General features: G+C 45.8%; 6 protein-coding genes across 12 annotated transcripts; 3 read left to right on the top strand and 3 right to left on the bottom strand.

Moving 5' to 3' along the window:
- Window positions 1-457: 457 nt before the first annotated feature.
- LOC108102933 lies at window positions 458-13,423 on the bottom strand. Of its 2 annotated transcripts, none has more exons than XM_017208195.1 (4): window positions 13,312-13,423; window positions 1,708-1,759; window positions 1,234-1,379; window positions 458-1,165 (listed from the first exon to the last, which is right to left on the bottom strand). In XM_017208195.1, exons 1-4 carry the CDS (start codon window positions 13,315-13,317, stop codon window positions 647-649), a joined length of 723 nt encoding a protein of 240 aa, XP_017063684.1. In that variant the 5' UTR covers window positions 13,318-13,423; the 3' UTR covers window positions 458-646. The 2 variants fall into 2 exon arrangements, with proteins under 2 accessions (XP_017063684.1, XP_017063683.1); XM_017208194.1 differs by lacking the exon at window positions 13,312-13,423 and adding an exon at window positions 2,844-3,227.
- LOC108102928 (mRNA-capping enzyme) lies at window positions 3,938-6,880 on the top strand. The gene is made up of 6 exons (XM_017208186.2): window positions 3,938-4,339; window positions 4,407-5,360; window positions 5,423-5,561; window positions 5,624-5,897; window positions 5,965-6,161; window positions 6,222-6,880. The coding sequence occupies exons 1-6, from the start codon at window positions 4,136-4,138 to the stop codon at window positions 6,473-6,475; spliced, it is 2,022 nt and encodes a 673-aa protein (XP_017063675.1). The 5' UTR covers window positions 3,938-4,135; the 3' UTR covers window positions 6,476-6,880.
- LOC108102929 (tRNA-dihydrouridine(20) synthase [NAD(P)+]-like) lies at window positions 6,878-8,805 on the bottom strand. 2 transcript variants are annotated; one of them, XM_017208188.2, is made up of 4 exons: window positions 8,393-8,805; window positions 7,368-8,330; window positions 7,038-7,308; window positions 6,878-6,958 (listed from the first exon to the last, which is right to left on the bottom strand). In XM_017208188.2, the coding sequence occupies exons 1-3, from the start codon at window positions 8,595-8,597 to the stop codon at window positions 7,058-7,060; spliced, it is 1,419 nt and encodes a 472-aa protein (XP_017063677.1). In that variant the 5' UTR covers window positions 8,598-8,805; the 3' UTR covers window positions 6,878-6,958; window positions 7,038-7,057. The 2 variants fall into 2 exon arrangements, with proteins under 2 accessions (XP_017063677.1, XP_017063676.1); XM_017208187.2 differs by having other exon boundaries at window positions 6,878-7,308; window positions 8,393-8,804.
- Window positions 8,936-12,259, top strand: LOC108102926 (F-box/LRR-repeat protein 4). Of its 2 annotated transcripts, XM_017208185.2 has the most exons (10): window positions 8,936-9,842; window positions 9,906-9,999; window positions 10,065-10,269; window positions 10,335-10,955; window positions 11,015-11,124; window positions 11,180-11,344; window positions 11,401-11,566; window positions 11,632-11,823; window positions 11,883-11,952; window positions 12,011-12,259. In XM_017208185.2, exons 1-10 carry the CDS (start codon window positions 9,531-9,533, stop codon window positions 12,074-12,076), a joined length of 2,001 nt encoding a protein of 666 aa, XP_017063674.1. In that variant the 5' UTR covers window positions 8,936-9,530; the 3' UTR covers window positions 12,077-12,259. The 2 variants fall into 2 exon arrangements, with proteins under 2 accessions (XP_017063674.1, XP_017063673.1); XM_017208184.2 differs by having other exon boundaries at window positions 8,936-9,999.
- Window positions 12,636-18,577, top strand: LOC108102924 (inositol polyphosphate-4-phosphatase type I A). 4 transcript variants are annotated; one of them, XM_017208181.2, is made up of 9 exons: window positions 12,636-12,957; window positions 13,155-13,287; window positions 13,432-13,590; window positions 13,660-13,956; window positions 14,539-15,048; window positions 15,102-15,651; window positions 15,762-17,076; window positions 17,130-17,863; window positions 17,993-18,577. In XM_017208181.2, exons 2-9 carry the CDS (start codon window positions 13,167-13,169, stop codon window positions 18,123-18,125), a joined length of 3,819 nt encoding a protein of 1,272 aa, XP_017063670.1. In that variant the 5' UTR covers window positions 12,636-12,957; window positions 13,155-13,166; the 3' UTR covers window positions 18,126-18,577. The 4 variants fall into 4 exon arrangements, with proteins under 4 accessions (XP_017063670.1, XP_017063669.1, XP_017063668.1 ...); XM_017208180.2 differs by having other exon boundaries at window positions 12,636-12,961; XM_017208179.2 differs by having other exon boundaries at window positions 12,637-12,949.
- LOC108102930 (39S ribosomal protein L38, mitochondrial) lies at window positions 18,494-20,220 on the bottom strand. The gene is made up of 5 exons (XM_017208190.2): window positions 19,953-20,220; window positions 19,727-19,882; window positions 19,315-19,672; window positions 18,961-19,259; window positions 18,494-18,899 (listed from the first exon to the last, which is right to left on the bottom strand). Exons 1-5 carry the CDS (start codon window positions 20,101-20,103, stop codon window positions 18,613-18,615), a joined length of 1,251 nt encoding a protein of 416 aa, XP_017063679.1. The 5' UTR covers window positions 20,104-20,220; the 3' UTR covers window positions 18,494-18,612.
- Between the last annotated feature and the right edge of the window lie 177 nt (window positions 20,221-20,397).

The following is a 20,397-nucleotide window of genomic DNA, read 5'->3' as shown; positions in this document are numbered from 1 at the left end:
AACTGTAATAACAATAATCAATGACCGAAAACAATATGCCCGGAATTAGCGCCCACTCCGTGTCCCAAAAGCATGCACACAATTGCGAGAACATACATCTAGGGATAGTGGTGCTGATCGTTAAATATAACGCCATCATTAATTCAGACAAACAATGGAAATGCACTACGTACATATATCAATTTGAAGGTAATTTAAACAAATGTAACATTTTTTAGGACGCAAGTAGGAAAATTTTGTGGTAAATTAAAAATACAAAACAAATAATTCCTCAAAAAAACATTAACCAGACCGGAAATTTTACAATTTTGTTGTCAGCAGGAAATGGCATTATATACTTTATATAAATATAAAATGAAATTAAAAAACAAATATGAATTTAAATGATTAAATGAATAAGATTATAGAACATTTCGAGATATAGCTATCAGGCGAAAGCCATATGGGCAGAACTGTTCGCACAATACAATTCTCACGTATTTAGCATTGATTTCCATACGGAGATCGGATCATTTCCTTCCTTTGATTGCCGTCTATTTATAAAGGCCAATTTCCTGTTTATATTTTTTATAATACATTTATTTATTCGATACAATGGCGAGGCCATCCCTCCGACCCCAAAAACGTACCCATATAATCTTATATCTTATGGCATTGAGCTTACTCGCACCACCTGCGGCAGGGGCAGGGTGTCCAGACGCTGCAACCGCTGTCGTTTCTCACCGGGATTCGTATTGGCATTGGCGTTGCTCGGACTTAAGCCCGTACTTCGTCCCGACTTTGAACCGGGCCCCGGTCCACCAGCCGAATCCGTGCTATCACTCTGTGCCTCCACCAACTTTACATGAGCGATTGTCTGGCCAAAGAGCTTCTGCCTAAAACTTGGCCTTTTGGGTGCACCACGATGCACTCCGATTTCTGAGGCATGTTGATGATGACCATCCTCACGATCCCCAGATCGTTCCTTGTGACGATGGCGTCTCTGCTTTTTGCGATGCTCGCCATTTGGTAGCAATTCGTTTACATAGTGCAATGCACTAGAGGCACTGCCCGTGGAATCTGTTCCAGATTGTCCATGATGAGAGTGCGAATGCTTCGCGTGCCGAGCATGCTTCTCCTCCAACTCGATCTTATTTTTCAGTGTCACTTCCTCGATGTGCCGCTCCTGAAAAATTTAAGAGCATCTCTGAATGAACTCATCTCGCTTGGTTCACTGCAAGTTAAATGTCCTACAAACATGGCTCGCCTGTGCCTGTCCCTTTTGGCCAGGACGACCACCCAGGCGCCGTATGACAGCATAATGCCAGCCGGAACTAGGACGCCAGCCAGCGAGTTCTCCGATTTCCGGACACAGGCATGATAAACGGCCAGGAAAAGTACTGCAGAATGGGTAATCCGTTAATTGGTGGCTTTTAATGTACACTCTAGATATATAGTCGCATTTAGCTAACACCAATCATCCGAGAATCGGACATTTCTAATTATCTCTTCCGACCGAATGTTTTAAAAAATGAAGGTGAAGAGAGGTATTTTAGATTTATATAACTTATTCAAAACAATAGATGCCTTTTGAGCAATTATGAAACAATACTTTATATTTAATGCTCTTTCTTCTAAGAATTGAAATCTTTGAAAAAACAGATGGTTGTGATTTGTGTTAGAAAAGTTCAACTTATCCAAAATGCCACGAAATAGCCGTAAACGTACCCAGAAAACAGACGATGACAGCTACTAAGCGTCCATTGGCTTTTCGTTCCTCCTGCAAAAAGGACGATGGATTCATGAGAAATGGTGCCACCAGTTGACTCATTACTAGATGCAGTCGCAGAATCTGAATTTTCAGGGCTATTCATATTTCTTTCTCTCTCAGGTTTTGGTGAGTGTGATGCCATAAAACAATTGTTTACAATTTCCACGTTCCATGCATATAGACGCTTATACACAAGAGAAAAACAATGGATTCGCAACTATAGAATCTACAGTAAATATTAGCAAAAAAACAAAAAAAAAAAACACTCAAAAAATTGTATCTTATAAAAAAAATTATGCAGCCAATTAAATTAGGATGTATAGGAAGCCAAGAAACAGATATAGTTTTCCACTACTGGACTTTACAATTGCAAAAATGTGTGTATTAAAATTATTTTAATTGCACACAGGAATTCCGAAAGGAAAACCTTATATAAGTTTGATTATCTTACACTTCATTAAATGCTGTGATTTACACAAAACGCTTGGAATTTTTGTATATCTTAAAGATGTGTTGATTTTGTTTAGGTGATTTGAACAAAAAAGTAAACTTTTTTTGTGTGATTTTATCGAAGTTTTGATGTCGGAAAAGTTTTTAAAAAACACGCAGTAAATTTTGAATCTACTTTTGATTGGCATTATAACATTTTAAAACTAAATATATAATTCATGGCTTATGCACTTCACATGTTCACTGTACGTTGAAAAGATCTAAAGGAAAACTAAATGAAAATTTCAGGTTTAATGTCTGACACATTCTGGTAATGACGGCGCCACAATCGATGGCGTCGTACAAACTTTGAGAGACGGCTGCAAATTTAAAAAAAAAAGAACTGGAAGTCAAATAGTATCCGTAATGACGTGCCCGTAAATCAAGGTGTTTCCGATGAGTCACAAAACACAGAAAAAAAATAAACACTACAGAAGTATCCATATTAGTACATTTTAGTTTGGGGTTTCTTTAGAAACTGTACACCCATAAGTTAAAAATTTATGGATACCTTAGGAAAATTTAGTGACAAAAGATTAGTTTATAGATTTTTGTACTTCTCTTTAGTTCACTGTACTAAAACAACGCATTATCCTGAACTTACTCGCGACTTGAGGTCAAGGATCTCGTTGAGGTTTTCTTGGATGATCTCCTCATCCGACATGGACGTAATGCTCTTCCTGGCCACCAAAGCTGTAAGACCGTCCGGCGATTTGGGCACTGCCGGATTGGTGTTCACCGTTCCCGTAACTCGCGGCATTACTGCCGGAAATTTCGGCTCCGGCTGTCGATTTGAAGCGTTCGCGGCCATGGTAAAAACTTTACGACGGAATTAAATGGCTTACGGACTAGTTTGGTTTAATGGGCCGCAAAACGATCAAGCGAGTAAGCGAATTCAAACGGAAAATCGCAAGAAAAAAATGTGTATTATTTTTATTTTAGATTTAGAAAATTTCACAATTGGAATGGAGATCGCGCCCGGTCAGCGATCAGGGATCGAGTGAGGAGCGAAATGGTGCGGTTATGGGCTAAACCTTCTCGCCTCCTCGTTTTTCGACATCGGGCATTTTTTGTTGCGGCCGAGCAACAGTATTTGGTGTTAAGTATTCGATTTTCGAACCCAAAAACAATACGGCAGTGTTTATTTACACTGCAGTAAATAATTCTCCGGCTATATATATGTAAGTATGTACATGTTCCAAGTTCATATCGAATCGATGCGTATTTGAATGTAGCCACAGGCAGAAATATGCAGCAATTAAATTGTTTATTTTTATGCAAAAGTTTTGCAGTTCGTGTGCATTTTTTTGAAAATCGATTATCGATAGGATAAAAGAATTGAACAATTAAAACTTAGTTTCTTATAAGAGCAGTTATACTTCATATAAAATAAAATGTTTTTACTTTATAAAATATTAATATTGAAATAAAATAAGATATATTTTTCTTTGATTATTAACGATGAAGTTATAGAAACCGCTTATTTGCGATATTTAAACTGATATTTGAGCTTAATAAATCAGAGAATTTTACAAAAGTTTTGAAAATTTGAAAATAAATACCCCCAAAAATCTTTTTAAATTTATCGGTGGTACAGTGTAAACAATCTTATCGATAGCATCACAGTCCAATATATCCGATGGCGGTAGTTAGACAACTCGATAGAGTCAAGCATTTTGCAGCTCCTGATATCGATTGCTCGCCTCGGACAATCGAGGCTAGACAACCAGGCTAGGCAATCCTCTAAAGGAATCCAGGCCGGCGAGCAATCGCTGCAACGGCAACCACAACTGCACCAGGAACTACAACAACACCTGCGACGTCCCCTGATCCAAACAGATCAAATCGGGAACGGAACTTGCACCTGTCGTCGTCAGCAGCAGGAGCCACCGCATCATGGCCCAATCTCATCGGGATCGAGAGCGTGGCTCTGGGCCATTGCCCAACCGCTGGTTGTATTGTCCGCGCAAGAGCGACTCCATCATCGCTGAGCGATTCCTGGCCTTCAAGACACCACTGAGTCAGAACTTTCAAGATAAGATGCCCATCGAGTGCACCTTTCGTCCCGAGATGCTCTTTGACTACTGCAAGACGATCAAGGTAGCTAAACCATATCAGAGTTGACACAGCAATCAACTCACCCAACCAATTTATACCATAATTGCAGCTGAAACTTGGCCTCTGGGTGGATCTGACCAACACGAAACGCTTCTATGATCGATCGACGGTGGAAGAGCGCGGAGCTCAGTATATTAAGCTGCAGTGCCGCGGTCACGGAGAAACGCCCTCACCGGAACAGACGCACAGCTTCATTGAGATCGTGGACAATTTTATTAACGAACGTCCATTCGATGTTATTGCCGTGCACTGCACGCACGGCTTCAACCGAACCGGCTTCCTGATCGTCTCTTACATGGTCGAGCGACTCGATTGCTCCGTGGAGGCAGCTCTAGCTGTTTTTGCCAACGCCCGACCGCCAGGCATCTATAAGCAGGACTATATTAATGAGCTTTATAAGCGTTATGATGATGAAGAGGACGCTCCGGCAGCACCAGAGCAGCCCAATTGGTGTCTCGATTATGATGACAGCAACGGCGATGGCTCGGCGACAGACAGTCGAAAGCGGCAATTTGACGACAAAAGCTCATCTACGTCACAGCAGGGCCACGATCAGGATGATGAGGTCGAAGGAGAAGGTGAGGGGGCAGAAGGCGACGCAGATGCATCCACGTCTGATGGACAGCCAAGAAAAAAGCGGCGCCGGGAGGTGGTTATTAAAAATGCTACCTTTATGGCTGGAGTTCCGGGTGTGCGGCAAGTTACTGACCAGCCGCGGCTTGGGGATCTGCAACGTAAGGTACAGGATTGGTGCCAGTGGAAAAAGAACGGCTTCCCCGGTGCCCAGCCAGTGTCCATGGACATGAAGAACATAAAGCGCCTCAGCGAGATACCATATCGGGTGTCTTGGAAGGCAGACGGTACCCGCTACATGATGCTCATCGATGGTCGGGATGAAGTATACTTCTTCGATCGTAATCACTCCTGTTTCCAGGTGGAGAACGTGACATTTTTAGATGGCAAGAACCTTAACGAACATCTCGACGGCACTCTCCTTGATGGGGTAGGTGGCAATCGATAATCTGATTCAAATTCATCTAATCTTATTTGTTTTGGGGCTTGCAGGAGATGGTGCTGGACAAGATTGGCGACACAGTAACGCCGCGGTACCTCGTCTACGACATTGTTCGTATTTCTAATCGTGATGTGCGGGACAAACCATACTATCCCAATCGACTGGATCACATAAAGAACGATGTTATTGGTAAGCGTATTATCAATTTGCGATCTTATGCGATCTCTGAATGTAACCTATTGCCACCACAGGTCCCCGCATCTTGGGCATGAAGCAAGGTATAATCAATCAGCGCCTTCAGGCGTTTAGTGTGCGCGGCAAAGATTTCTGGGATATTTGGATGTCTGTTAGACTGCTGGGCGAGAAGTTCTCCCGGAAGTTGGCCCACGAACCGGATGGCCTCATCTTCCAGCCATCTCTACAGCCGTATACAGCAGGTGTTTGCCCAGACGTATTTAAGTGGAAGCCACATGAGCTCAACTCGGTGGACTTTCGGCTCAAAATTTTAACAGAGCGTGGCGAGGGGTGAGTATTCTGACAGAGAAACCCAAACGAATAGGTTTAATTAATCATTGGCTTGCCATCCATGTAGCTTGCTCACAATGAAGGTTGGTTTCCTATATGTCGGTGGTCATGATGCACCCTTCGGACGGATGCAAAAGCTGACGAAGGAGATTCGAGACTTGGACAACAGGATCGTTGAGTGCACCATGAATCAGTACGGCAACTGGGAGTTTATGCGCGAGCGAACGGACAAGAAGCAACCCAACAGTTATAATACAGCCTGCTGTAAGTAGTAATCCTTAGTGATAGTGAGATTTTGTAATTATATTGGAAAAACCATTTCAGCCGTTGTGGAGAGTATAAGGCAACCCGTTACTAAGGAATATTTGCTAAACTATATCGCGAGCTTTGGATTTCGTGATGACCATGCCATGATGCCGCCACCGCCCAATTCCCATGGCCATCCACATGGCAATCCACATGCCCATCCGCATGGCAATCCCCATGCCCAGCCACATGGCAATCCCAATGCCCATCAGCATGGTAATCCTCATGGCCAACACCATGGCGGACAACAAGGACAGCGACGGCCCCACTAAGCGTATGCAGCTAGCGCACCTCACGCCTCATATCTCCATCTCACCATTGAACCCGACACTAGGAAATTAAACAGCCCCTAATAAATATAATTCAAAAAAAGAGAATTACACAAAACTCTGTGTTGGCCGAAAAAAATGTTCGAATTATATGATTTTTTGGTTTAGTTGGACTTTTAAACGATTGTAGCCTTTGATAGTAGCTGACGAGTATTCCATTAAGTTATATTTTATCTTAACAAGATCAAATTAGCCCAAACGATAAATAATTGCTTAAAATGCTCTTAATTAACTGACTTTTTAAATTAAATGTATAAAATATAAAAAAATTTCGTTTAAATTATTTGTAAATTCATGAACGTTTTAAAAGTATTAAATATTAGAAACATTTCAACTATGCAGCCGTAACTTTATATGGTTTTCTTTTATTAAGAAAATAAAAATAATATGAACCCATGGGATAAAGTCCAAGTAACACTGTAACCACTGTCAACATTTAAGGCAGCCAAAAGCAAACAATTAAAGTTCAGACATAGCCTACTAGGAGGTATTTACACAAAATTACCTATAGATTCTGTACGCTTGTCAATTGAGTAGACTACCATTATCGCGCAAAACCTCTGCCTCCAGCTGGCCAAGATGGAGGAGGGCCACCAGAGCGGCTCCCTGTTCTGCCTGTTTCTTGTTCTTCTCCCAGAACGAACTACTGAAACGTTGGCCATCATAGGTGCAAATGGACCGGAATAGTTTGTCGCACTGCTGTGTTTCATAGGCAGGCGGGGATTTTCCTTCCCTTCCTGCATGAACATACAACTGCGTCTTAGGCAGATGGTTATCTAAGAGCGAAGCATAAGGTATAAGTATTCCGTACACAAATGTGATTCTAGAATCTTACCACTTGGATAGGTTGAGCGAAGAAAAGGCATGTTTCGGCAAATAACGCCTGCATAATCATCCAAAATAGCTGTTTCAGCCTCCTCCAACTTTTGTCGCTTGGCCTGCGCCTCTGGCGGCTCAACTTCGGCCCGTCCTGAGTTGCCTAGCGTCTTTAGCTCCTTCTGCTTCCGACGACAATAGTCGCCCAATTCCCAAATCTCGCAGATCTGCTGCAGCGTCTGGCACTGAAGGAAACGTTTACCCCGTGGGGTCTCCTGCAGCTCCCTGAGGATGCTCTGCACACAGTATTTTGAATTGTGCGGCGCGTTGTCGTAATCAACGCACAGGCGCAGGTATTTTTCAATAAGCTCGTCCATAGGCAGTAGGCCCTCTGGCCGAAAGATGCTTACGTTGATCTGAGCGGCACGAGCCACCATTACGCTGGCGGCGCCACATTCCACCTGGAACTTCCGCAAATCTTCGTAGCAGTGCATGTTCTTCGAACCGCCATTGGCGATGATTGGTATATCCACTGCCTGGGCAACAGCCCGCAGAACTTCTGGATGGGCAGGATGCTGAGGACGCTCGTCTCGCGTCCTGGCATGAATGCCAATGGCTGCTATTCCTGTGGCGGCCAACTTTTGCACCAAGTCAATGGTCCCTTCTACGTCCGGCAGAATGCGTATTTTACAGGTGACTGGAATGTCTAAGCCAGAGCAAAGAGTACGCAGAATAAGTGCCGCCTTGTCGGGATCGGAAAGCAGGGCAGCGCCCATTCCGCCCTTTATGGAGAACTCTTTGGGGCATCCCATATTGATGTCTAATCCGGATATGTCGCGCTGCAGCAGCTTCCCCACGGCCAGAGCCCTTCCAGCATCGCTGGTGCCCATTTGCAGAACCAAACGGGAGGTCTCTTGGGCGCAAGTACGGAATACAATCGTGCCATCCGATGGATCCACAAAGTCCACCGTTCCCAGGGCATCTTTATGGATAGACGGGATGAATTAGATGGAAATTGAATGCCTTCCGGGGCAATTTACGTACGATTTGGCCTGCGAATGCTCTTGATCAGCTTAAGGTCTACTAGCTCTTCTGTGTAAACGATATCCGCACCCATTTCCAAGGCCAAGAGTCGCATGGGCAGCGTGCCAACGCGCACCATTGGCGCCAGGATAAGTTTGTTGCGGTAGTCCAGCCTCTGACGCGTCTTCATGCTGAACTTCCTCAAAATCGTCGGCAATCGTAGCATGGATTGGAATCGGATCGCGGATTCAGCTGTTGCACGCCGTTAAATTGGGATGGCTAGGAACGTAACGACGAGGCGACCCTTGCACGAGACAGCAGACCAGCATTCAATGACGATTTTGAAATAGCATAATGATTCTTATATGCAGTTTCCACTACTCCTGAAGGTTACACTTTTATAGAACATCCAAGACCATTTAGATAACCATCTTTTATAAACTATTAATAATACAATTATGTATTAAATCGAAATTCGATCATAAGATTACACGTTAGCCAACACGGAAAAGCCTATCGATAAGAATGATAGGCTCAGTCTTTATATCGATAACAGTATTGTTTTTGTCTTTTAAACAAGCCAAAATTTCTTTTGTTTTGCCAGTGAAATCACTAAATAACCGCGAAACGTCAAAAGATTTATCAAAAGTACAGACACCCCCGCTTAGCTATAGAGGTGGACAAAGGTCAGAGTTCAGCGGACAACGGATAAAGCAAAAGCGTGGCGCGAATAAAGCTGGAAACTAAAGAGGATTCCGCAACTGACCATTAATTGGATTAGCGTCACCACTAGCATCGACGAAAAAGCGGGAGCAAGGGCCATTAAGGTCTGGCACAGCAACGTGACCGAACCCAGGTGGTCCTAATTCAAGGGCAACCCAGGGACAGGACAAGCTCAAGGACCATAATTAACCTTGGAATTGAGGAGTCGACACCCACAGCCACAACATTCAGAGGTACATCAGCAACAGAAATCCTTGGACACGACGATACCGGCAAGCAGAATCAGTGGCATCGGCAACATCAACGACTCTGGCTTGGTTATGCCCATCGCCTGCCCTGGTACGCGGGCCGGGAACTGGGACTCGGGCGCTGCCTGCAGTCCATCGACACGCTGAGGCTTACATACGGCCAACGCCCTCAGCAGCTGGCGCTGGCCATGTCCTTGCTGGCATACGGCGAACACGGGGAGTCCAGCGACACGGACAGTCCCGCAGAGGCGGACGCCTTTGTCGACTTTACGGCCATGCTACGGCAAAGGCAGCGGGAATACGGCTGGTTTGGTTGCGGTAGCAAGATGCAGTCGGAGCAGTCCGACGAAGGCTACTACCTGGAGCAGTATGTCCTAGGAGTTCTCGACTTCAGCTCGCAGTATGGGATCGATTATAGCATCTCGTATACGGCAGCAAATGTGATTGGCAGGCCAACCAAATTCCCCGCCTACGGCGACTTTCCGGAGACTTTTCCCATGGTGAGTCCGTTTGGCCCATGCAGAACGACCCGTTTAGAGTTTCCCTTCAACTCTCGCCCGCAGCGCACCTACGGCGACTGGTGGCAGCGGGCTCCGTCGGCCACACGGGAGATTCAGCCCCAGAATCTGCCAAAGCTGGAGACACACGATTATATTGGTAAGAAACTTGAGCACTCTTTTGGGTATAATAACCTATATAGATGCACTGTTTATCCATTTTAGTTGTGGACTTTGAGGAATTTGTGGTGCCGACAGAAGTAGCCATCTTTGAGACCTTCAATCCAGGCGCAGTAGTTCGCATTTGGGCTTATGGTCTCACCAAACACTGGACATGTCTGTGGGAGGCAACGGAAAGTGATTTAGCACGACCAAAGTTGGATTCGCGTCGCTTTGCTCCGGCTCTCAAGAAGACCACGATGGTAACGAAGTAAGTGTCCTTAAAGAAATCAATTAAAAGCAGACCTTTACAAAATAAATCCGTCTTTTTGTCAGAACGTTGCGCATCGACTTTAATCATAGCCAACTGAACTACTACACGGAGATCGATGCCATCATGCTGTGCGGCCGGACGGTATCCAAAACCCAAAACCTTTTAGTTAAGCAGCATCAGCTAAAACAACAGTTGCAAAGCCGGACGCTGGTATCACCGCAACCAGAAGCTGTCGGAACTCCTACTCCTTCCGATGGCAAAGGCGGGTCCATAAGCAATAAGCTGCGCACGTTAAAATTCCAGCCGAACTGCGGCGAAAATGGTGCCACCAAGTTGCATGATTTTATCAACAACGATCTGAGCCAGTTCCTAATGGACAATCGTGTGGAGGGCGCGGAGAAGCCGTCACGAATCTGCCTTACGGATCTGCCATTTGAAATCCTTCTGCGCATACTTAGCTACCTGGATCTGAAGTCTTTGTTCCGTGTGGGCCAAGTATCTCGCACCTTCTATGACATCTCCACACATCCGCTTCTGTATGCCGAGCTTAGTTTGAAGCCCTACTGGCATGTGGCCAGTTCAGAGCTGCTGTGTACGCTGGCCCGTCGGGCCACCATGTTGCGTAAGCTGGATCTATCATGGTGCGGCGGTCTCGGTAATGTCTCGCCCACCGAGTTCAAAAAGTGAGTTAAGAAATGAAATACTAATCTTATTAAGATTATTTATACAATCACTCTTCCAGATTTCTGACCCAACGCGGCGATAATCTTACCCACCTGCGGCTGAACTCCTGCAAATTCCTCAATGCCAGCTGCATTGAGAACGTGGGCATAGTCTGTGATAATCTAATAGGTTTGATTTTCGTCTCCAGCCTTGAGTAATTAATAAATTATATACATTTTAACAGAGTTGAGCCTGCGCAACTGCGCTACTGATCCGCCGCTGCTAAATTTCTCCTGTCTAGCCAATCTCAAGAATCTGGAGCGTCTTGATCTCTTCCAGACGGCCTTTGAAACGGAATTGCTGCTCAGCATGCTCGAGGGCAACCGTAAACTGAAGCACCTGAATCTTGGTAAGCAAAAGATTCAAAACTCGTGTAAGCATTTTATGTATTATATATTTCCTCAGCATTCTGTGGTGTTTCGGTGAATATGGACAATGTGGCCGCCCATTTGGCCACGTATAATACGCAGCTGATATCTTTGGACTTGTGGAAGGCGCACTTCCTCTCAGCCAGAGGCCTACAGTCGCTGGCTCGCTTGCATCAGTTGGAGGAGCTCGATTTGGGCTGGTGGTAGGTTCTACTTCATAGAAATCCCGATTCCTTTATTAACCTTGAGTTATGATGTGTTATTATAGCCTGAGGGAGGCATCGCTAGGAGATGGCCTGTTCCAGCTGCTGACCAATTGTCCGAAATTGAAGAAACTGTTCTTGTCAGCGGTGCGAGGAACCACCGAACGCGATCTCATGCATATTGCCGCCTTGGGCAAGAATTTGGAGCAACTGGATCTCATGGGCATTCTGAACATAACACATGAGCGGATTTATGAGTGGGTGTTTTTTATTATCGTTTATGGATTGATTATCTAAACATTTGATTTTGTTTTAGCATTCTGGTTCACTGTCCCAAGCTTCAACTGCTTGACCTGAGTTTTTGCGATAACATCGTGGATCGGGATGTAAGTAAACCAAGAAAGATGTAGCATACATATAAACCTAATACTTTTTATCCTTCAGTACGATCTGTTGTCGGAATGGTCACGTTTATTTATCGTGGACATCAAGATTAGTCGGCATCACTAGCCCGGAAATGGGGACAATGGAGTCCAGTCCTGATAGCTAATATCCTTAGTACCATGATAAGTGTACTTTTAGATTCTATATATGTCACTCTCTATCTGTTTTTAGTAAAATGTTATCTACGTACTGTTAAAACTATGGAAAATTTGATATTAAACAAAGTGATTTTTTAATCACTTAACTTAATGCTGAATATAAGATTCATATTAAAGTTGTGGGAAAGAAATGAGAAAAAATAATATTTTTTTAAAATAGATGTTCTGGATTTTATAAGAAATAAATAAAAATGTATTACTACATTTTTAAAATAATCAAATTGTTTTGCATACTAGCACTGTTCAACACTGTTACCCAAGGGGATAATTTCAAATATATATCTTTATCAGTCAATTTTAAATCATAAAAACGATTTTATGCGTTATTACTATAAATTGGATTACTATTTACCTACAAATTCCATTTTAGATATAATTCATTTTTAAAATTTTTGAATATAACAGCATTGTTATCAAATTCTGCTTGTAAACAATCCACTTTCCATTCGATATACACTAGAATATTTGTCATCTCTAAATAAGAACATTACTCAACACTGTCGTCAACTGCAGATTTTCCAATAAGAAGCAGTAGCGCTGTGCGCTTATCTAAATAACTTCCTAAATTTAATTAGTTGCTGACGAAGTACAAAAAAAACTTAAAATCGGAGCAAGGGGAGGTACTCTGTGTGACAGATGACCCAGCTCCTTGGCCAAGCGAAGGCAGCAAGAGAGAGCGAGAGTGGGGAAGTATCACCGCCAGCTGTGTAGCAGCAACAATAACAAGGCAGTAACGAGGTCGCAGGACCAAAAAAAGGAGGAGGTGGCGCAGGAGCAGGAGGTGTGTAAGTATGTGTGTACCCTTGAACAGCAGCCGCCCACCAGCACCCCTTGCGCCTATAATAACCAGCCACGCCCACTGGGCACGTACACATCGTTTAATTGCGGTGAATTATTGATGTGGCTCTTGGCTTTTGCGGGTGTGTCCGACCATCTATGGAGTTGCTAATCTATTGGGCTTTCATTTCAATATCTATTACGACCAGTAACCCGCAGCCATGCGCTTTAACAAGCCGGAACTGAACACCCTGGCCAGCAATCCAGCAACTCGGTTCGACAAGGAGGGCCTGCTTATTATAACCGACCGCCAGGAGGGCTTCCTGTGGCGTTCTAGCGAAGGTATGAATAGTTGATTGTACTCACCCGCATTCACTCGCATCCATGCATGCACTGGCACCTGCACCCACATCCTAGAGCCACCTGCACACAAATGAATCCTGTCCAGGCACTTGGCTTATGCACACTTCATTCTCCCGCCCACAGTCAGAGTTGAACGTTGGTGTAAACTGCGTGGCAATTTACTGTTCTACCTCAAGGATAAGGACCCCAAGTCAGCAATAGCCGGCCTCCTGGTGCTGGAGAACTGTCGCCCGCGGATCCAGAATGAGGAGCGTGATCCCGAGGGCTTCGTTTTCGACCTAGGTAAGATTAATATGCATTTAAATTATGAGTGTAATACTAATAATTACTATTTTTCCTACCTGTGGACAGACTTCAAGGACAGCTCATCTGAGCGTTTCATTACACGTTCGTCGGCCGAACGTTTGGCCTGGGTGCAGTGCATCGAACAGGCCTCCAGTGAAAAACTTAACGTGCTTATCCGACAGCTTAAAGATCAGATCGTTTCCCAAAGTCGACAGCTAAACGTAGGAACGGAAATGGGCAATCACATTGATCTGGGGATGCCATTGGAGCAGCAAGTGCAGGACCAACTGCAGCTGCAGGGACCGCCCGCTGAGGAGTCGCCAGCGCCTGCAACGATGGAGGTGGTGGCGGCGCCGTTTGAAGGTGATCTTATACAGTTCTAACCCAAAAACCAAACAATCCGGAGGCGTGCGGAGGTCGTTATTGTTTTTAGTTTTGTTAACCAAATATCCACATATTTACCTATGCACTATTCCACCTGCACACCAATACTCCTCTCGCTCACTTTCATGCACCCACATCCGGTAAACTGTCATTGGATTCCATATTGAGCAACTAAATACGCTTCATTCGCAAACATTCTGCATATATATTGTTAAATTTTGTATGTTGTATCCGCTAAATCTAATCGTAATCGGATGTGGGATGTGCGATTGATTTAATCGAAACTAATGGTTTCCATATCTCCATTTTCGAATTTATATGTTGTATATTTATGTGTAATCAAAAGGGGAATTGGAGGTGGAATTTAATCCATGTGATGGAACTGCAAGAAAAATAATGAATTTATTCTTGGAATAAACTTTGTTTTGCTAATGAATTTAAACGGAATTAACGTGTTGTTTGTTATTCAATTTCTCCTGCTTTAGCTCTGCCCTGCCGTTCGGTGCTGTTCCTTCGGATCCCTCCACTGTGATCTTACCTGGTCTACTTTATTTCTTACAGAACTTGATCTCTCGGAGCTGCCCATTTGCGAGACGGCCCTCTCCTGTGATACACTGCCCTTGGACACGATGGGCCGATCGCCCAATCCACAGGTCGTATGCTCACTGCTGCCAACGGCTGGAGAAGATTGCCTGTGGCGGGAGCATGCCCGCACAGAGCTGCAGGAGCGCACACGTAGTCCTCAATTCCTATGCACGATGCGCTTCCAGCGCAGTGCTGGATTCTCGGCAAGCACACGCCTTCGGTTCAGTGTTTTCGATGTCCGTGAACGGATGACACTCACCGCACTGCCGCTGGGTCACGCTGAGGTGGCTCTGGGTGTCATTCAGGACACCACCCGACTGCGTCTGCCACTCACATCGCCGCGCGGTGAATGTGGCTTTATTACACTCGCCTCCTGGTCCCCCGATGCAGCCGTAGAGCCTGGTCAGTCAGGGAATGGACCACCGCGTTCCAGCACTCAGCTATTTGATGGATCGGGAACCGCTTCCGGAGCAACCACCAGACGAGGTGAGAGTGCCTTATTTATTGTACGGTGTCCTTACTAACCCAAATGTGCACAGCGCATCGTCGCACCCAATCGCTGCCGCCAAAGCTAGGAGTCCGGCTGTTTGTGCCTCAGCAATGTGGCTTGCAGCGTGTGTGCTCCAATCCTCGTTTGCGCACATATCGGCTGCATTCTTCCCTTGGCGCGGACATCAGTGTCCAGGAGACGCTGCTGGAGTCCCGCCTGTGTTGTCAGCTACCACAGCAATTGCTTTCAATCTGGATCCAGCGTGAGAAAGAGCTGCTGCAGGAGATCTCAGGAATGGGCGAACTGAGTGGCGAGTGGCGATGGCGGCAAATGAATCTGCTCGAGGAGCACTTACGCCTGCTCAAGGATTATTCACAGGCAAAACAGAACATTCAGCAGCTGGCACGCGATGGTGTTTTCTTTAAGCGATCTTCGGCAAAGGCAGACGAGTCGTTGGAGTTTTTGCCGGTGAATCTGCATGTGCAACGGATGTGGGCCCAGAATGACACCTTGCAGCGAAGAGGCCTGTTGGACGTGGTTACCGTAGGTGCCTTTACACGTCACGATGCCAAGGGTCGCAAGTGCGGTGGACTCATCAAGTAAGTCGAATATACATATGTATCTTCAAGATACATAAGATATATATCTATAAGATACATATATGTACATGTATCTATAAGATACATAATCTTTCTTAATCGTATTTTAGACTTCTTCAGGAGAGCAAGTCTTGGAAACTGGAGCAAAGCAACGCGTGTAAGGTGCAGGCTGCCAATGATGCCGTCCAGGCCACCAAGCAGCTGCGCAAGGAGATCGTCGAATTGATGTCGCAACTGCTCCAGTTGGCCAGTCGTCGAAGTTCAAAGGATATGATGCCGCTGTGCAACCAGATGGTGGCCCGCACTCGTACGCTGCTCAACATCTGGGAGCCGAGCATCGTGGAGGAGGCAGTTGCCTTCATCGAGCGCCATCGGATCATCGAGGAACCCGAGAACGTGCTGATGGAACCGATGTCGCCATTCCGTAAGATCACCCAGCAACTGACGGCACTAGAACTGAAGTCCCCGGAGCTGGAGGACTTTGCTACGCCGGTAGTAGCGCCACCAGATCTTTGGCCACGTGGTCAGCCGCCGCTAATGCGTTCCAACAGTTGGCACCCAAGCAATAGTTCTCCATCCAGCTCGCTAGATATCCGGGCCATCGATTCGTTGCAGCATGTGGTCAAGTGCTACAACGATCATCTGCGCAATCTGGAGCAGGGAAGGAATCCTCGTCAGGCTGAAGAAGAGGAGGCAACATATCAGTCATTGCCGCTAGCGTGGCATTCTCAATCTGAGCCCACTACTTCCACCCAAATCCCAGAAACGGCAGCTGCACCATCAGTACTGCAGCTAATCGACCTGGATGAGATTGGACGACAGGCGAAGCGGCAGCAGCATCAACAGCCACCGGCAGGTTTCTTGGACACCAAACTGATGAGCTCATCGCCGTCTGCCAACTATTACAGGCCCACGGAAGAGCCGGAGCCTCTGGATCTCACCCAGCTGAATATAGAAGCAAGCGTGATGTGCCTCGTTAGCAAGCTAAAGTTCTTTTGTGGACGCTGCGACAGTCCGGCGATACGACTACGTCATCCAAAGGCGCCAGTCAAGCGAGAAGGATTCGCGGTGGCACCGCAACAACAGGCACCGGACGTGATTGCCGCTCCATCAGCCGGAAAACAGGCACCGAATCTCGAACTGGATCTCAAGCCATCGTCAGCGGAAAGTGGTGGTTCAAGTGCCGGATCTGTCCCTGTGACTGTTAAGAAGGGCAACAAGTTCACCGATGGTCTGGATCTTTCAATGACCACGGATTGGGCTGCGGAACTTAGACCCAGCATGCGTAAACTGCGCCATGCCATGGACCGCCTGTTGAAGACTGCCCGACTGATGCACTCGGTGCAGCGGCTACAGCAGGATATGCGATGCAATCGGCTCCAGGCAAGCATAATGTATCGCAGGGATGTCTGCTTTTCCCAGGCGGTAAGCTTATTTTTGTCCTTCAATTTCCATGCTTAACTCCGTTTCATTTCCAGCTAACTGCTCTGGTCAGCTCTCTGATGCTTCGTTTGTGGGGCAGCGAACTGGACATGGGCTACCTGGTGATGCTCCGTGATCTAGGGCCGCTAGCCTATTTTGAGGGCCTTCTTACGCTGTACGGCAACGAGGCGGACATGTGGAGCGACATGTGCATCGCTATTGAAGATTTGTCCGCAGTTAGTTTCCAGTTAGTGCGAGCCCAAGGCGAGGCAGCTCTGTCGCCGACGCCGCGGATCACTGGATCGCGACAGGCACTGGAGGTTCAGCTCCCTGTACCGGAGCACTCTTTGCCCGGCAACGGCACCTCCATTTCGTTCAAGATCACACCCGTCTTCTTTAACATCGGCATCAACGAAAAAGCCAGCTTTGCCGAAACGCTGGGTCAGACAAGGGAACAGCATCGCTCAAATTGGGATAATTATCTGCGTTTGAGTCAGTACTTCGGAAGGTATCGGAAGCTGGGACTCGGTTCTGTGGACGCCGGCGAGTCGCTGCAGTCGCTCCTTGGATTTATGGAGCAGCAGTTGCGAGCCAATGTTTCCAAGAACGTCAAGATTCTGCACTTGGCTGAGGATGCCTGCCGGCTTATGGACGGCCTGCGGTTCACCTCCTGCAAGAGCGCCAAGGATCGAACTGGAATGGCGGTGACCCTGGAGCAGTGTCGTGTCCTGGTGCGCGAATTCCAACTGCCGGCGAAACATGTGCCCTATGCACTAAGCACCATGCGAAGGTAAGTTTGGAAATCGAAATAAAACTTTAAATATATATTTATCTATTTGTAAATTGAATTACAAATACTAAGCTACGAAAAGGAAGGTAAACTTACTAAACCATGTCATCTTCTTGAATCTCATTTCAGTGAGGGAACACGCATGGACAACGTTCTCAAGAATATTGGGAAGCGAAAGTATGCCTTCAATCGAACTCAGGTATCTTTTCTGCCGGCCATGTACAGGCCGCCAGTTGGCAGCTACGGCAAGGCGCAGACTTAGGGATTTCCACTGGTGATCCCTGTCCGAATTGTCCGAATTGAAAAGCAGTCAAGTACTTAATAAAAAGAAAAATGAGTTGGACGACTAAGGGTCATCCGAACACAGAGATATATCAGCAAAGCAAAGTAAAACAAAAACGTATAAAACTGTGCCAAAAAATACAAAACAAACAAATTTAACCAATTTTGCGCGAGGCAAGCAAAACAAACAAACGATTAAGTAAATGAATGTAATACATAGGTAACTAATTAAATTAGCACATTATGGAGAATCTTCCGGACAATTGTTAAGCATCACACGATTCCAATTCCGATTCCGCTACTATATATCCTTCCCCTTCCCATATTTATTTAGGCTATATCCATCTATGTAGTTGTAGTTTGCAGACGAGGCAACCGTGTACTTTAGCGACTCATGTACTTCCAGTGAATAAAAAAAAACAAACTTGTTAACCACTATTAGACACAAACTTAACAACGTCGATTTCCTAATAGTCCTGCACCCGTCCGGTGCCTAGACGTTCCTTCCGGATTTCGGTCTTCAGCCACGACGGCACATTGCGTATGGGATGGGCATTGGGAAACCGAAGCGGCTGCTCTGGTCCATTAAAAGGATGCGTCTTAGCCAGCTTGCGCTCTAGATATTCCTTGTTAAGCTGCTTCTGGTCGCGATGTTTGTCCATGTAAAGATTAAAGGGCTGCTTCAGCGGGAAGAATTCCTGGTCGGCCAGATAAGGCTTGGGGAAGTCGTACTCATAGACGGGCTCCTTTCTCTCTGCGTGTTAGATTCGAAATATGAGAGTAAAATCCCATTTGACATCTATCACTTAACTTACTCAAGACATCATGGTAGAATTGTGTCAACGATTCATCCCAGTTGGTCTGATAGAAGGCCAGACCAGCCGGCGTCAACTGGTCCTGGTGCTGACGATAGAAGTCTAGAGTGCTGAAGGTGCGCTTCTCAAGGTTATTGTAGTCTGTGTCGGCCAATTGGTAAGATCCCAGATCCAGACGTTCTTGCTGCTTATAGAGTACGAATACCATTCGTTGGTAACCCACGCCACGAGGTGGGAACGGGGGTAGGTACTCTGCGATGACCTGGCCCTCGCTTACCTTGCCGTTGGGTATGTTGGCACTGAAAAAAGGAAAGCTATTAGCCAAGAAGCAAGCAAATAGTCGTCAGATATTACATGAACCAATGCAGGCACTCCGCCGCCCCATTTGTGTAGTGCGCATCGGGATTGGTAGCAACCAAGGTCCAGAAAGTGTCCTGGCCAGCGGGCTTTCCCGTGATGGGATCTAGTAACCCATCGAAGCTGATCTGGGGTGCCTTGGCCGCCTCTGCTGGCTTGATAACGTTGCCATTGTAAACGGGGGCCAGGCTATCACCGTCCAGGTTGTAGCTTATGTTGAGTGGCACTCGGGGCACAAAGTAGGCACTGCCGAAAAGGTGCTCAAAGATGCCGTAGTGGTCTGCGAGCAATCGCAGATCGTGCTGACCTGTGGTCTTCACATAAGTGCTCTGTACCTTATCCAAATCGATGATCACTAAAGAAACATAATTAGCAGTAGTAGGCACATATTCCCCAGATTGTTACTTACGTTTGTTGCTGCGTGCCAGCTTCTCCAGTTCCTTGCTGGTCCTCTGCGCCTTCAGGTGTTCCAATCGCGTCTTCAGCTGCGCCGATCGCGATTCCTTCAGCTGTGGGAAGCCAATGTTGATGCGGGCCACCACCTCTGGATCTGTTGCGGTCTCCTCTGTGGGAAAATATCAGTGATACGTTAAAATATATGTGAAAAATGAACCGGAATGGTTACATCAACTCACCTCGCACTCGCTGCTCCAGTGTACGGGCCACGCCGGGTGGCTTGCCACGGATGGTGTGTCCTTGCCGGGTGGAGGTGATCAGGATGCTGACCGGGGCACTACGAACGCCCGGACTCAGACCGCTTTTAATTAACAAATTACTGAAAGACATGGTGTTTTGTAATTTGCTTCCAAGGCGGCTCGCGTTTTTCTAGCGTTGCCAGATTGAGGACGGAAGATGCGGTATCGATATATTCGAACTGAACTTGCAGACGTTAATGTCATTGGAAACACATCGATAGTATCGGAATTTAAATTGTATGTTTTAAATTTTTAAATTTGGAAATTAATAAAAAAAAAAATTAAAAAAAATTAAATTATTTGAATTTACAAATATTTCATTCTGATAAAAACGTAATTAATAGTAAAATGGTTGGACCTGAAATTAATTCGTTATAGTAATTTA

The sequence above is a fragment of the Drosophila eugracilis genome, unplaced genomic scaffold (genome assembly GCF_018153835.1).
Source record: "Drosophila eugracilis isolate 14026-0451.02 unplaced genomic scaffold, ASM1815383v1 contig_124, whole genome shotgun sequence".
In the NCBI taxonomy this organism is placed as follows: Eukaryota; Metazoa; Arthropoda; class Insecta; order Diptera; family Drosophilidae; genus Drosophila; species Drosophila eugracilis.
The sequence above is the reverse complement of the archived record's forward strand: the minus strand, read 5'-3'. Positions and strand labels throughout refer to the sequence as shown.

Excerpts from the sequence above, each read along its gene's own strand:
- LOC108102930 (XM_017208190.2), bottom strand. The coding sequence starts at position 20,103 with ATGTCTTTCAGTAATTTGTTAATTAAAAGCGGTCTGAGTCCGGGCGTT. Across the intron at positions 19,673-19,726 it reads GCTGGCACGCAGCAACAAAC|TGATCATCGATTTGGATAAG; the intron begins GTAAGTAACAAT and ends ATGTTTCTTTAG. Across the intron at positions 18,900-18,960 it reads ATTCTACCATGATGTCTTGA|AGAGAAAGGAGCCCGTCTAT; the intron begins GTAAGTTAAGTG and ends TCTAACACGCAG.
- LOC108102928 (XM_017208186.2), top strand. The coding sequence starts at position 4,136 with ATGGCCCAATCTCATCGGGATCGAGAGCGTGGCTCTGGGCCATTGCCC. Across the intron at positions 5,562-5,623 it reads CATAAAGAACGATGTTATTG|GTCCCCGCATCTTGGGCATG; the intron begins GTAAGCGTATTA and ends TTGCCACCACAG. Across the intron at positions 5,898-5,964 it reads TTAACAGAGCGTGGCGAGGG|CTTGCTCACAATGAAGGTTG; the intron begins GTGAGTATTCTG and ends CCATCCATGTAG.
- LOC108102924 (XM_017208181.2), top strand. The coding sequence starts at position 13,167 with ATGCGCTTTAACAAGCCGGAACTGAACACCCTGGCCAGCAATCCAGCA. Across the intron at positions 13,957-14,538 it reads GGTGGCGGCGCCGTTTGAAG|AACTTGATCTCTCGGAGCTG; the intron begins GTGATCTTATAC and ends TATTTCTTACAG. Across the intron at positions 17,077-17,129 it reads ATGTCTGCTTTTCCCAGGCG|CTAACTGCTCTGGTCAGCTC; the intron begins GTAAGCTTATTT and ends TTTCATTTCCAG.
- LOC108102933 (XM_017208194.1), bottom strand. The coding sequence starts at position 3,050 with ATGGCCGCGAACGCTTCAAATCGACAGCCGGAGCCGAAATTTCCGGCA. Across the intron at positions 1,380-1,707 it reads TGTCATCGTCTGTTTTCTGG|TACTTTTCCTGGCCGTTTAT; the intron begins GTACGTTTACGG and ends CCCATTCTGCAG. Across the intron at positions 1,166-1,233 it reads GGCACAGGCGAGCCATGTTT|GAGCGGCACATCGAGGAAGT; the intron begins GTAGGACATTTA and ends TAAATTTTTCAG.
- LOC108102929 (XM_017208188.2), bottom strand. The coding sequence starts at position 8,597 with ATGCTACGATTGCCGACGATTTTGAGGAAGTTCAGCATGAAGACGCGT. Across the intron at positions 8,331-8,392 it reads GAGCATTCGCAGGCCAAATC|ATGCCCTGGGAACGGTGGAC; the intron begins GTACGTAAATTG and ends CTATCCATAAAG. Across the intron at positions 7,309-7,367 it reads TCGCTCAACCTATCCAAGTG|ATAACCATCTGCCTAAGACG; the intron begins GTAAGATTCTAG and ends CTTCGCTCTTAG.
- LOC108102926 (XM_017208184.2), top strand. The coding sequence starts at position 9,531 with ATGTCCTTGCTGGCATACGGCGAACACGGGGAGTCCAGCGACACGGAC. Across the intron at positions 10,000-10,064 it reads GGAGACACACGATTATATTG|TTGTGGACTTTGAGGAATTT; the intron begins GTAAGAAACTTG and ends TATCCATTTTAG. Across the intron at positions 10,956-11,014 it reads TCGCCCACCGAGTTCAAAAA|ATTTCTGACCCAACGCGGCG; the intron begins GTGAGTTAAGAA and ends TCACTCTTCCAG.